At 46.8% G+C, this 13,766-nt stretch overlaps 2 protein-coding genes across 4 annotated transcripts; both read right to left on the bottom strand.

Annotated features, from left to right (window-relative positions):
* Window positions 1-6,662: 6,662 nt before the first annotated feature.
* Window positions 6,663-9,579, bottom strand: LOC109750375 (thiol-disulfide oxidoreductase LTO1). 2 transcript variants are annotated; one of them, XM_020309339.4, is made up of 7 exons: window positions 9,365-9,579; window positions 9,036-9,297; window positions 8,414-8,670; window positions 8,194-8,318; window positions 7,720-7,867; window positions 7,435-7,572; window positions 6,663-7,113 (listed from the first exon to the last, which is right to left on the bottom strand). In XM_020309339.4, exons 1-7 carry the CDS (start codon window positions 9,458-9,460, stop codon window positions 7,036-7,038), a joined length of 1,104 nt encoding a protein of 367 aa, XP_020164928.1. In that variant the 5' UTR covers window positions 9,461-9,579; the 3' UTR covers window positions 6,663-7,035. The 2 variants fall into 2 exon arrangements, with proteins under 2 accessions (XP_020164928.1, XP_020164929.1); XM_020309340.4 differs by having other exon boundaries at window positions 8,194-8,306.
* A 240-nt stretch (window positions 9,580-9,819) lies between these two features.
* Window positions 9,820-13,722, bottom strand: LOC109750373 (solute carrier family 40 member 1). Of its 2 annotated transcripts, XM_020309337.4 has the most exons (6): window positions 13,487-13,722; window positions 13,259-13,397; window positions 11,318-11,514; window positions 10,795-11,235; window positions 10,301-10,721; window positions 9,820-10,187 (listed from the first exon to the last, which is right to left on the bottom strand). In XM_020309337.4, exons 1-6 carry the CDS (start codon window positions 13,615-13,617, stop codon window positions 10,059-10,061), a joined length of 1,458 nt encoding a protein of 485 aa, XP_020164926.1. In that variant the 5' UTR covers window positions 13,618-13,722; the 3' UTR covers window positions 9,820-10,058. The 2 variants fall into 2 exon arrangements, with proteins under 2 accessions (XP_020164926.1, XP_040243519.1); XM_040387585.2 differs by lacking the exon at window positions 13,259-13,397 and having other exon boundaries at window positions 13,487-13,641.
* Between the last annotated feature and the right edge of the window lie 44 nt (window positions 13,723-13,766).

Raw genomic sequence — 13,766 nt, 5'->3', positions numbered from 1 at the left:
AGTATTATGCTGTTGCAGTTCTTCGGTACTGTACTCATCATCTTCTGAAGATCATCATCACACCACACATAGAAAAGTCCTTCAGTAATACTTCTCCCAGGCATGAGCAAATATATCTTGTACTTTTCACTATCAGGGTAACCGGGTCGCTCTAACAAATCAACAAGCCACAAAATAGACATGTCCTCTGCCTCACAATAATCGAAAAAATCAACTCTGTCATCCAATATGTCCTATTGCTTCCCGAGCCACAGAAAAAGCCATTGTGATGTACCTCTAGGGTGAACAAACCATAATCAATTTCTGCATTCCACGACAAACAAGAAAACATAGATCACATATTCAGTTCAAATAAAAAATCCGCACTACAATTATATGCATCCTCTCTCTGATCTAACGTCCAGTCATCATGATTTCTCACATAGCTAGCATGATTTGCCCAGAAGCTAATAAACGTATTTGTGCAAAGCAAGCAAGCAAGCGGACAGCTTGACAGTGTTCGCACGTCTAGCCGCGTATTGTTATACGTATAAGTGACTCTCGCCTGCACTAGCTCTGATGGATTGGATCGATTCGGTGAGATCAACTCTCCTGGCCAGAACACACACGAACTCTGTCTCTCTCTGGGACAACGGAAGAAGATACATACCATATGAGGGTGCGGGGGCGCTCCGTTCGCGCAGCCGCGGCGCCATCTGCGGCTAGACGGCGTCGAGAGGACGACCGCCGTGGTCGTTTGCGGAGGTGCGTCGTCCTAACCTGCTTGTCACAGAAGGCAGACGAAACCATGGAACGCTACGATCTAGCGACAAACAAGGCAACAGTCAAGCGAAACAGAAGGAAAGGGATCGCATGATTGAAAAACGATCTGGAGGGATCTTCTGTTTTTCTCTCTCTCCTGATTCTACGTACATATGCAGTAGGCTGAAATTTATTGTGCGTGTGCGGTGTAGGTGCGGTGGTCACTGAGGCAATCAAAATTCCGGTCGACCCAAGTTCAAGTACTGGGCGATGCAAGGTTTTTTTCAATACTTTTTCAGTCTATATACGCCCTTAGGATGGTTTTAAAAAAAATCGGTCAATTTGCAGATACACCCCTGTAAAAATAGTGAACTCATGAATGGTCAACGGAACGATGACATGGCATCTGCGTGGCCGGTTTTTTTACTCTCGGGCCGGTTTTGGCCTAATTTGATCAAATCAACGAGTTTGCGGACCAAATTCGATCACTTCTTGAGTTGTTGGCCTAAAGTGTGCAATCAATTTGAGTTCATGGACTAATGACGCATTTCACTCTATTAGCAACAATATCAATACAGACATGATGGATTAATTATATTGATGGCCAAGAACGGGGAGATGCTAACCAGCCACCAGTGTGGCCATCCATCCATTCTCGGGGTACCGTCCAGCGTATCTCAAATCTCAAAGATATATAGTAAGCATTCATCGTATCTTAAAGATAGATGCAATCATTCCGACTAAAAATGTTTAACAAGAGCATGCGAAGACTCTCTATATAGGTAGTAGGATATTAGTTCACTATAAAAAAGGCAGGATGTTAATTGCATGTAGATATATGGTGAAATATAATTAGATGTTGATATTTGATAGAAACTAATCGCATGGTGCTATTTGATAAAATATTAATTGCCTGGCAGATTTTATCTGATGACGTAGACTTGTTTATAACCGGTGACAGATATATGCATATCATTTTCTTGGAGATACTATTGGCGGCTTCTCCCTTAGGTTTGATATAAGAAAGAAACTATCACTTCCATCACCATGGATGCCCGGCATGTGGTTCTCTGTTTCCTCCTCCTTGTACTTGTGTTAAACAGAAATTCTACTGCGCCGTTGCCGGTATGTCTCTCTCTCTCTCTCTCTAACTTGTTTTTCGCTTCTTTGCACGGCGTTATACACGAGAGGCTGAAGCAAATAACTAAGGCAACATGTGTGCCCTGCTAAAAAAACTAATGCATGTGTTGTTTTAGTATGGTTTTTTATGTGATTTTATTATTATTAATCATTTTATGTCATGTTGTATTTCCATTGTAATTATAGGATCTAAGATGCTCCTCTGTTGTATTTTTCTTTAAAAAAAGCTTTTCCCTTAAAAAAAACTGGCTCGATAAGTACGAATCACAAAAAATTAAACTGCAAACCCACTAAGATTTGGGAGAATTATAATTAATCCTGATAATTATTACTACCATCCAACCAGTGTATTTGACATGCTCTCCACCCATTCCATCCCCGAGGTTTCTGAGGAAACCATCACATCATATACTACTACTTGGACGCCAGACATGCTACCTTGGGCGTGTTTGGTTGCCCACATCCTCTCCAGCCAAATCCTGGGAAGGTAACTTTGGTCATTTGGTTACATGCGCGTGCGGTTAGGCTTGCATAGCACGCTACTCAAAGCAGCCCAGAGCATGGCTTTGGAGTAATGGCCGAATCGACCGTTTCTAGTGAGTCAAGCACGAGCGAGCGCAAAGTGAAGGAAATATGCCCTAGAGGCAATAATAAAGTTATTATTTATTTCCTTATTTCATGATAAATGTTTATTATGCATGCTAGAATTGTATTAACCGGAAACATAATACATGTGTGAGTACATAGACAAACAGAGTGTCACTAGTATGCCTCTACTTGACTAGCTCGTTGATCAAAGATGGTTATATTTCCTAGCCATAGACATGAGTTGTCATTTGATTAACGGGGTCACATCATTAGGAGAATGATGTGATTGACTTGACCCATTCCGTTAGCTTAGAACTTGATCGTTTAGTTTGTTGCTATTGCTTTCTTCATGACTTATACATGTTCCTATGACTATGAGATTATGCAACTCCCGTTTATCGGAGGAACACTTTGTGTGCTACCAAACGTCACAACGTAACTGGGTGATTATAAAGGTGCTCTACAAGTGTCTCCGAAGGTACTTGTTGGGTTGGCGTATTTCGAGATTAGGATTTGTCACTCCGATTGTCGGAGAGGTATCTCTGGGCCCTCTCGGTAATGCACATCACTATAAGCCTTGCAAGCATTGTGACTAATGAGTTAATTGCAAGATGATGTATTACGAAACGAGTAAAGAGACTTGCCGGTAACGAGATTGAACTAGGTATTGAGATACCGACGATCAAATCTCAGGCAAGTAACATACCGATGACAAAGGGAACAACGTATGTTGTTATGCGGTTTGACCGATAAAGATCTTCGTAGAATATGTAGGAGCCAATATGAGCATCCAGGTTCCGCTATTGGTTATTGACCGGAGACGTGTCTCGGTCATGTCTACATAGTTCTCGAACCCGTAGGGTCCGCACGCTTAAAGTTCTGTGACGATTTGTATTATGAGTTTATGTGTTTTGATGTACCGAAGGTAGTTCGGAGTCCCGGATGAGATCGGGGACATGACGAGGAGTCTCGAAATGGTCGAGACGTAAAGATCGATATATTGGACGACTATATTCGGACATCGGAAAGGTTCCGAGTGATTCGGGTATTTTCGGAGTACCAGGGAGTTACGGGAATTCACTGGGAGAAGTACTGGGCCTTATTGGGCCATATGGGAATAGTGGAGAGAGGACAAAAGGAAGGAGGCGCGCGCCCCCCCTCTGGTCCGAATTGGACAAGGGGTGCAGCCCCCTTTTCCTTCTCCCTCTCCCCCTCTTTCCTTCTCTCCTACTCCGGAAAGGAAAGGGGAATCCTACTAGGACTTAGGAGTCCTAGTAGGACTCCCCACACTTGGCGCGCCCCCTCTAGGGCCGGCCTCTCCCTCCCTCTTTTATATACGGGGGCAGGGGGCACCTCTAGACACAACAATTGATCCCTTGGATCTCTTAGCCGTGTGCGGTGCCCCCCTCCACCATAATCCACCTCGAGAATATCGTAGCGGTGCTTAGGCGAAGCCCTGCGTCGGTAGAACATCATCATCGTCACCACGCCGTCGTGCTGATAGAACTCTCCCTCAAAGCTCGGCTGGATCAGAGTTCGAGGGACGTCATCGAGCTGAACGTGTGCTGAACTCGGAGGTGTCGTGCGTTCGGTACTTGGATCGGTCGGATCGTGAAGACGTACGACTACATCAACCGCGTTGTCATAACGCTTCCGCTTTCGGTCTACGAGGGTACGTGGACACACTCTCCCCTCTCGTTGCTATGCATCACCATGATCTTGCGTGTGCGTAGGAATTTTTTTGAAATTACTACGTTCCCCAACACAAAGAGGCCACACGGCTGCACATGCGGGGACGAGAGGGAGACGGTGCATAGTTTCTCGAAACCGCGCCATAAATCCCCTCATCCCTCTCTCACCGCTCACTCTCCCCTGTCTATGCCACCACTCCCTCACAGGTAGCGTTTTGATTATTGGCGGTGGGAAGATTTGCATGGCGACCTTCCGCATGGCGATAAGCCCTACCCTGCCGGATTTAGGGTTCGATTTAGCATCCGGTTTAGGGTTTTACAGGCCTCCATTTAGGGGTTGATAGGGCTCAATTTGGGTGTAAATTTAGGGTTATATTTGTGGGAAGCTAAGTTCTATTAGGGGGTATATCAATCTAAATTGGGGGACAATTTAACTTGGACAGTCTTGAGCAATGATCTTCATTGATGTGCAGTCCATGTATTAGGGTGATCGTTGGTATGAGGGTTGGTTCTGCACATTGTAGTTCTGATCCTTGTACCACCTCTCTCCTTCTATATGACAGCAAGCAATGAGGATCATCACCCGTGACATACACATTGTTATGATCCTACACATTGTAGTTCGATGGTGTGTTGAGCCTAATGTTCTTCATTGCATTACCCTTCCGACAAGTTGGTCATTGAAAATGATGCTTCGGGCAGCTGTTCCAAGGGCAAGGTTGTAGTAGAAGGCAACAGTTCAAAGAGGAGTTAGGGGAGGATGAAAATATCGGCCGCTTACATGAGGACGTAGATCCATCCCACTTCTGCAAGGTGCTTACTTCTAATCCATGATGCCTTCCATGAACACATGGGAACCATCAGTAAATTGTACTGAGGACGAACACCGCCTGTAACTAAAGGGTCAGGCTCCGAGATGTCAACGGGAGGCATGCCATGGATCAAGGGTGGGTTTGCTTTGCCATAGGTCCTGACTATTGTTAGTTTCAAGTTCATCGTGTTCAACATTTCCGACGCAGGCGTGGTGGTCAAGTGCGGCCATCATGACTCAACTTGTCATGATCCAAGAGTTGTAATATTTGTTTGTTAGTCTGTCGGTCCTGAACCATTATGCCTACGATTGTGTGGCTATGCGTATGTTTGCTTGTCACTATTATGCCTATGATTGTGTCGCTATGTGTATGCTTGTTAATGTAGTCATGCGTACGCTTGTTGAAAGTGGTGTGTCTATGATTGTGTGTATGCTTGTTGAAAGTGGTGTGCCTATGACTGTGTGTGCTCGTAACCTCACCACTCAAAAAAGATGTAACCACACTGTATGTCTTACACGTAACCAAACAATAGTAAGTTTTATCTGGTGAGCAAAGACTTGTAACCAAACGTCGTACGTCTGTTGTGCTCTCATGCAGCCTGGAGCTTTGTGAGCAACCAAACGCATTGCAGAACATGGTTTACTGTCTATATTTACTCAGCCATACTCAACCAAATCACAGATGCAGGAGGCCCAAATTCATGCAGAGAACCAAACACACCCCTTATGGCCTTATGTTTTTTCCTCCCCCACATCTAGGGTCTAGCATGTTTTTCTCTTCTTTGCTCACGGTATGAGGCTACGAGAAACCAAACTAATAATTAACTGATGCGTGGATATTTACAATTACACATGTAATGTAATAATGTGTTGTTTCCTTTTTCTTTTAATGTAATAATGTGGTGTCTGCGTGCAGAGGATTGCAGATACCGGGTTTCGACGATGCCATTCTGTTTCGACGCCTTGTGCAAGGCGTTGTGCTGGACGCAGGCGCAAGTCATCGGCGCCCGTGTCAAACAACAAACGTGCTGGAGATCGGAGAGCAGCACCAGCTGTGTATGTCTCTTCTGCAGAAAATAACCTTAATAAAGCAAGAAAAATAAAGGTTTCTGCTGAATAAAGCGCCACAGTGCATTTGTGCCATGCTTTTCACAATCCTTCAAAACTTTTCTAAGAAATCCTATAGTTTTCTCCGTTTTTAGAACCAGAGTGGCTATCTTCTATATATAGTTGTCCAAACAAAGTTCAGTTTTTTTTTTCTGAAACCCCCAAGTGTGCCATGCTCCCTCCCTCCCTCTCGCTACATTTTCCGCGACCCCGAAGTGCATATGTCGAATTTCTTAAGCTAGAAATAAAGATCATTCAGTCTTTATTTCTCCTTTTGCCAGAAACATGAGTATGCACACTTTACACGCTCACATATTTTTTCCAGACACGAGTGAATTTGCATATCCATATGTTTTGGGGAACGGAGACGGCTTTGCTTCAGTTGCTGCAAGAATTAGACCATTTCCTTGTGTTTCTGACTTTCTGCACATATCAGGCAGAAAATTCAGTTTCACCAACAAAGTATTAATGGCTCAACTATCGACGCTGTGGAGCTCAGGAATTCCCATATGCGCCCAGAGAGCAGAAACTCTTCGTCTCAAAGGGTGGAGGGCACACACAGTGTCCTTCCCCAGGACTACAAATGTCCAAGTGCAAAGTATCACTCGAGAACTACGAAAACTGTGTGGTTTCCCAGGACTACAAGTTTCACAGCACAAACTACAGGCTCTACAAAAATGTCGTAGTACATTCACCCCCGGGTTCGATGCTCCTTCCGCACCATTCGACGGTGGAACAAATATGTTTTTTTTTTACATAGTATCACAGTGGTTAGTGGTTGTATTTAGTAGTATAATCTATTTATGCACCATTGGAATGCACCTCATCTGAAGCTCGGATGAGATTTTTGTGGCATTGCTGTTAACTACCACAAGCTTCAGGTCCTTGCCTCTAGAGAGCTCTCGATTTCTGCACTTCGAATCGGTGGGGTGCTTCTGCTCGTCGAGGTCCATGGCCTCAGGATTGCTCGGGGCTCTCGGAGACAAAACCGGATTCTTCTGCGAGGACTGAGAGTTCCTGGTCGCCGCTCAGGAGCTGAGTGGAAGGGAGGTACATAGTCAGTTCGTGAACACATAGGAAGCATAGTGCTTTCATCATCTTAGGAAGCATGGGCAAGCCACGACGTAGTGTAGTGACCGACAACATCATATGTGGAAAACTAAAGCTAGATGCGTGCAACTACGAAGTAAAACAGAGGATGTCATCTGAGGATAAGCTACAGATTCAGTGTGTGCCCAATACTGGCAGAAATGCACGTGTGCACCAAGAACTTAAATCGTGCCTCAACATAAAACGCTGAATGGGTAACATCATGGACTTGAACTTTAATGGAAACATCCAAGTTATGGGGAGTACCTTCCCGTTGATGACCCATGTTGGAAAACCTTCCAGACCAGTGGCTACACATTCGTTGGCCATTTTCTTCCCCTTACCGGCTCCATTAGGGAAGCATTCCACATAATCCAGAATTTCCATAGCTTCACGACCAAACAACTGCATGACCATATGGTAAGAATTATAAAGTAGGTCTTGATTGATTTTGCTCTGCTTCATTTTTGGAGATCTAGCACCGCAACAATCAGGTACTGTGGTAGTAACTATTAAAAGCTGTTGATTCAAGGAAGATGAAAGAACTCATACTTGTTTTTGGTCATTGCAGTGAGTACACCAGAATGCTCCATACATCTTAGCACCTATAGAATGTAGATGTCTTGCCAGTGAAATAGCAAAAGGGGTTGATTCTGATGTTACCTCTGTTTTGTATGGCTCTAATACAAAATCACCTGTGCTGCATAAAATGAAGGAAAAAGAAAGTCTATTAGTCACTTGCGATGATATTAAAGGAAACGAACTACGCAGACTAAAATTCACATTGACCTCAAATCAAAATGGCTGGTTCCTAATTAAAAAAGGAAAAGTAAAATGGTTGTCCAAAAGAGAAATTCACTATGGGATATGAAACATACAACCATAATAGAGAGTAAAATGTAACGTTTTGTGGCACGTTCGATGAAACTTCCAAGTAAATGGTAAAAAAGACGCCTTATAATTTGTATTTTCGCTGTGGCAATCCCATCATTCAACGTTATTAACCAATGTGAGAGGAAGTCTCACCCCTTTAATTGAGTAGTAGCCGAACTATATGAGTTTGTTAAAGCAAGAGCAACAATGACAGCTACAGCTAACTGAAGACCAACAAACTTTTGGATACGTGCCAAGCCAATGTCCTGCAACAATTCCTTGGAGCACAAGGTCAGTTGGACGGGCTACTTGATTACCAAAAGATCTAAATGAAGAAGAGGAATGCGCTGTTATGTTTCAGAAAAGCACACACCTTCAGTCTGATGAAAAATAATGTGAAGGAGATAAATGCTGACGATAGACAGTATAAGCAAGACGTCCCGACAAATTTGGTGTTCAGGATGAAAAGAAAATAAGCACTCGCAGTAGCCAGTGAAGTAGCAAGCAGAAGCAAGGTTAGGCGGATATCCAAGTCATCGAGTCCAGGGAGTAACTCCTCTCCGTTTTCTTGCAGAGAAAGTGCAGTCACCACACCATATGTCACCATACCAACTAATGGAAGAGGGATCCCTACATACAGAATTAAAGACAGACCAATTGTGAGCATCCGTAGCACTGTGTTATGTGTAAGTAAAAATCAGGACACGACAGCGCGAGGTTTGGCCGAATCACTATCACGGAATGATAAAAGGGAAGATCATGCATATAGTTGTATAAATTCTGAATCTGCAACCATGATTTGGAACAGAATACACACTGAATCTCGAAGGTGGCTAAGCTCTCAGTACGGACTAGAGAGGAAATTGACTATTTATCCTCCTCAATACACAATCCTACCTTGTACATACTGACAATGCAAGCACAACGGAAGCAGTACAAATGTGCGACTTCTAGAAGTAGCCCTCAATCCCATGAGCAGTGGGGGAGGAAATTACCGAAGACGACGGAGTAGTCGCTGTCGAGCACGTCGCCGCAGCCTCCCCCGGCGACGGGGCAGAAGGCCTCGGAGCCGGTGAGCTTGAGGTAGCTGAGGTAGCCGGTCTCCAAGAGCCCCAGCCCCGCGACTCCCGCTGTCCAGGCGCTCGTGGAGACGCCCCACAGGGACGAAGGCAATTCCGGCGGAGAGGGCAGCGGCGCGGGGGTCTCCTGCTGCTCCGGGGAAGGAGGCTGGGCGCAGCACCTGAACCGCGCGGCTCTCTGCGGGGACCACGGAATCAGAGGGCGCGACGACGGCGCTCGGAAGTGCGGACGGTGTGTGTCTTACCTTGACGCGCGGGGAGGAGGAGGTGGCGGTGGAGACGGCGCGGCGGGCCGCGGGCGGGAGGAAGGAGACGGAGAGAGCCGCGGAGATGGTCGCCATGGCCGGAGACGGAGGTGAGTGGTGAGAGCTCGCCTGACCGCTCAGGCTCAGCTCTCTGCACACGACTGTTCTGTGGGCCACGGTTCGCAGCTGAGCTTGCTTACTGGACCTTGCATTTGATCCATACACTCATGGAAAGAAGCCTGGGCCCATCAAATAACACGGTTTTTTTTCTTTTCAATTTCTGTTTCTGGAGATTGGAGCCAGCAACCTTGCTATGGGAGATGGCGGGAATTCTAACTGCAGAAGAAAATACTGAAATCCAGAAAACAAGAAAGTCGGAGAATAATCTACCCAAATGATAAGTGTCAGGCCGCCTTTTTTTACAACTAAAATTGCTATCCGAAAAGAACAAACCCTTAAAAAACTGAAACTTGCTATCCAAACAGAGAGTTGTCATACTTCACAACTAAAGTTGTCATCCTCGGATGACTAAACTTGCCATAAAAAAATGTCATGACGGAATTACGCCGTGCCACACGTATGACACTTGTCAGGGTCCATAATCTAAGCATGGCATTATACTACTGCTACTACAAAATTACAAATCGTACAGTCATGCACACGCATGTTCTCATTTTCAATACTGATATCATGGCTATTGCATCTTGGCGAAGATCTTGTCGAGGTGGAACAGGTGCTTCCGCACGCGGTACACGTGCAGCGTGTACATGGCCGCAGCGCAGGTCACCAGCAAGAAGGACAGCGCGATGAGCTCCCCGAAATCCTGTAATAATAATTTGGTTGCACACGGAGATCATCACCAGTTTACCACCGTACTCCTCTCGCCGTTTGGCAGCACAAACTGAACGAAACAAAAGACACCACGAACGTGCGTACCCTGGGGTCGGAGACGATGATGCCCATGACGTAGGTGAGCAGGTCGAACACGGACTGCAGCGAGCTCTGGACGCCGCCGACGGCGCACCGGTCCGCGTCGGGAACGCCGTCCTGCATCAGCTGCGTGACGGCCAGGTCGAACATCCAGAGGCCGAGCCGCGAGGCGGCGACGCCGGCCATGAGCACCCACGCCGACGCCACGCGGCCGCCCACCCAGACGGAGCCGACGCAGAGCAGCAGGCAGCACCACTGCGTCCAGATGGACCAGAGCCCCGTCCGGAGCGTGGACAGCCGCGCGTGCGCGGCCGGGTACACCACCGTCGCCGCGATGCCCACCATGGCGCTGAACCCCCGGGCCAGGCTGATCACGTACGCCGGGATGCCCTCCCAGTCCAGCGTCGCCGTCATCAGCGTCCCAAAGCTGCAGCAGCAACAGAAACAAGATCAAAATCAAATGTAAGTTCTTGTTGTATCCGTAAACTGTGCTCAATTACCTTAGCACGGAGAAGTAGAGGATGGCGAGAGCAACCCCGGGCAGCAACACCTCCTGCCTCGCGTACACGGCCCAGGACTCCCAGCAGGGCAGGACTGAGAGCCGCGTCGTCAGCCTCTCGCTCCAGTCCGACGCGTCCCGACCGTGACCCTGCACCGCCTCGTCGGCCTCCGGCGCCGCCGCGGCCGCGTCCCTTGCCAGGCTGTTGGCGCCGAGAGCGGGCACGCCGTTGTACACGGACACGAAGAGCCAGTACACCAGCCACACCGAGGCGACGTTCCATAGCGCCAGCGCCACCGCGGAGGCCTGCGCCGACACGAAGCTGATCAGGAACCCCGACAGCACCGGCGCCAGAAGCTTGCAGCTCAGGTCGATCCTCCGGATCGCCGAGTTGGTTCTGGTCAGCACCGCCGGCGGATGCCCGCCGCACATCACCACCACCCTGCATGCATCGTCGCGGCCATCAAACAACACGTACGTACAGCTAATGCAGCTAGTTAAGTTGTGGGTTTCGAATTGTGTACCATTCTCTCTCGATCAGTATGGTTCCGGCGAGAGTCGAGAGCGCCGCGAGCGCGCCGGACACGTTGGTGACCACGACCAGAGCCACGAAGACCGGGAGGCTTGTCACTTTCAGGTCATCGTACACAAGCAGTACGGTTACGGAGATTCCAGCAACGATGAAGGATAAGCTTTGAACTAGTAGCCACAGGCCCAAAACCTGCATTTAGCCATGTATATTAAGTTACTGGCGAATGTTAATCCTGATTAAGAAATTCCTCTTCGTCGGCCCATCCATGCACTACTACAAGAACTCACATAATAAGGCTGCTCATCCAACACAGTTCTGTAAAATATTCACATATATATGAGGCTTATCACAATCACATTTTCACATAATCAGTTTATATTCAAGATGGTTGTTTCATAATACCATTGTTATGATAAGTAATAAATCTGAGACGGTTTTTACAATATGGATGACTAACTTGTATTGACATAATTTACATGAAACCTAACATTCTCAATTGTTTAGTAAATCCCTTTTCATGATTGATTTATTACTTGGTTAAATATATATGATTGGTCGTCTTTGAGGAGGTTTTAGTTAGACACTGCAGTTATGTTAGAGCATCTCCAACAAGTCCCCCTAGAAACTCTCCCTAAAAATGGTTATACGGATCCTCGGAAAAATGGTTTATGACGGTGGTGTGGCGGCGTGGCGGATGCCGGAGGCGGCACGCTGACGTGACACCTTTAGGAAAAGGTTTACGGGAATACCTTTTCCCCCTGCATAGAGGGGGAGTTGGGTTCTTGTTATAGCTCCAAGGTTAGGGAAGTGGGGCCACTTGATCTACAGATTCACCCAAATCTGATTACTAAAACTGAGGATTTGGAGCCTCCCTTCCTTGTTGGCTTCCACAATGTACTTCTTTTTGCGAGGATTTCACCATGTACTTGATTCATTTCTATAGTGGAAGATTGCTCGTTGTTGCCTCTGGTTTTTCCCGCAAGGGGTTTTCACGTAAATCATTGTGTCTCCCTTTGATTTGGTGTTCCTTTTGTCGTAATGGTTGCTGCTCAAGTGTTTGCTTGCCAGTGGTACCTATTGCTCATGTTTGTTGCTTGTGTTGACATTGGAGACATGACATGCATGGATTGTTTGATATGTTGATGATTATGTTGGGGTATTGATGTTGTAGCGAGCTGCTCTTGCAAGTATATTATTGTGGTGAACATTGGATAGTTTGGTGCTTGTGAAAAACTAGCTTGTTGTTTTGTGAAAATTGCTTTTGGAGGCCGAGCTCCATGGAAGCCTCCAAATGCAAACTTCAAAATTCATGAAAAATTATATTTTCACGTTTCAAAAAATTGTGAAAAAAAATACAGATCCAAAACATGAAGGTATAATGCACATGTGTAAATTTTCAGGATGAAATACGTTGAAATGAGGTCTATGCAAAAAAAAATCTGGATCTTTTTAACACATGATACTATTCATCCTTTCAGACCATGCATTTTTCATTTTTGTACAGGTCGCATTTCAACTCATTTCATCCTAAAATTTTACACACACACACCTCACATCCTTGTTTACATGTACAAATTTTTTCAGATTTTTGAAACCAAAAATTTTGAATTTTGAATTTTACAAAAAATCGATCTCCATGGAGGCCGAGATCCAAAACACCCTACCCGTTGTTTTGATCGTTTCCGCAGCTCTTTACACTCACTCACATGGGCTGATTGTACGGGGTCCCCACTCACATGGGCTGATTGTATGGGGTCCCTAAAAGAAATCACGTTTACAGGATCTGCTGGAGTAGTTTTTTTTTTGCCAAAAAAATCCCCCTAAAACAGTTTTTTATACGGGAAAGGGGCTCTGTTTCTAGTTCGTTCAGTGAGGGACGTCCTTCAGTGAGCAAAGTTCTCGTGATCTGGAAACAAAGAGTGAAAGAAGAAACCTGAAGGTAGGTGAGGCTATCGACGAGGGTGCCGACCATGGGCCCGAAGGCGGACTCGACGACGCCGTAGACGGCGGCGAAGAGCAGCGAGCCCGGCCACACGCGGATCATGTACAGCCCCACCGAGAACTCCCACATGCTGCGACGCGACGCGATGCGAATGGAATGCGATCGAATAAGGGTGGGATTAATCGCTGAAGCGACGGAAAGGCACTTGGCCGTACGTACCGCGCGCCCCATCGGGCGAGGAAGTGGCCGGCGTAGAGGCGGCGGAGGAGGGCCGCGTCCAGGCCGCCGCCGACGCCGTCGAGGAGAGGAGCGAGATGGCCGCCGCTCCCCGCCTCCGCCAGGCCCTCCATCTATCTACCCAAGCACGGCGGATGGGGCGGGTTCGCCGGAGAATGGTTGGGGATCGGGGGAGCGATCGAGCGGGGTTTTGTTTTTTTGTGGGGTTCGGGGGTGGGCGAGAGTTTGACCTTGACACGGTAGCCAGATGGGCTTTTCTAGG

This window comes from Aegilops tauschii, chromosome 4, assembly GCF_002575655.3.
Source record: "Aegilops tauschii subsp. strangulata cultivar AL8/78 chromosome 4, Aet v6.0, whole genome shotgun sequence".
NCBI lineage: Eukaryota > Viridiplantae > Streptophyta > Magnoliopsida > Poales > Poaceae > Aegilops > Aegilops tauschii.
This window is presented reverse-complemented; position numbering and strand designations above follow the sequence as displayed.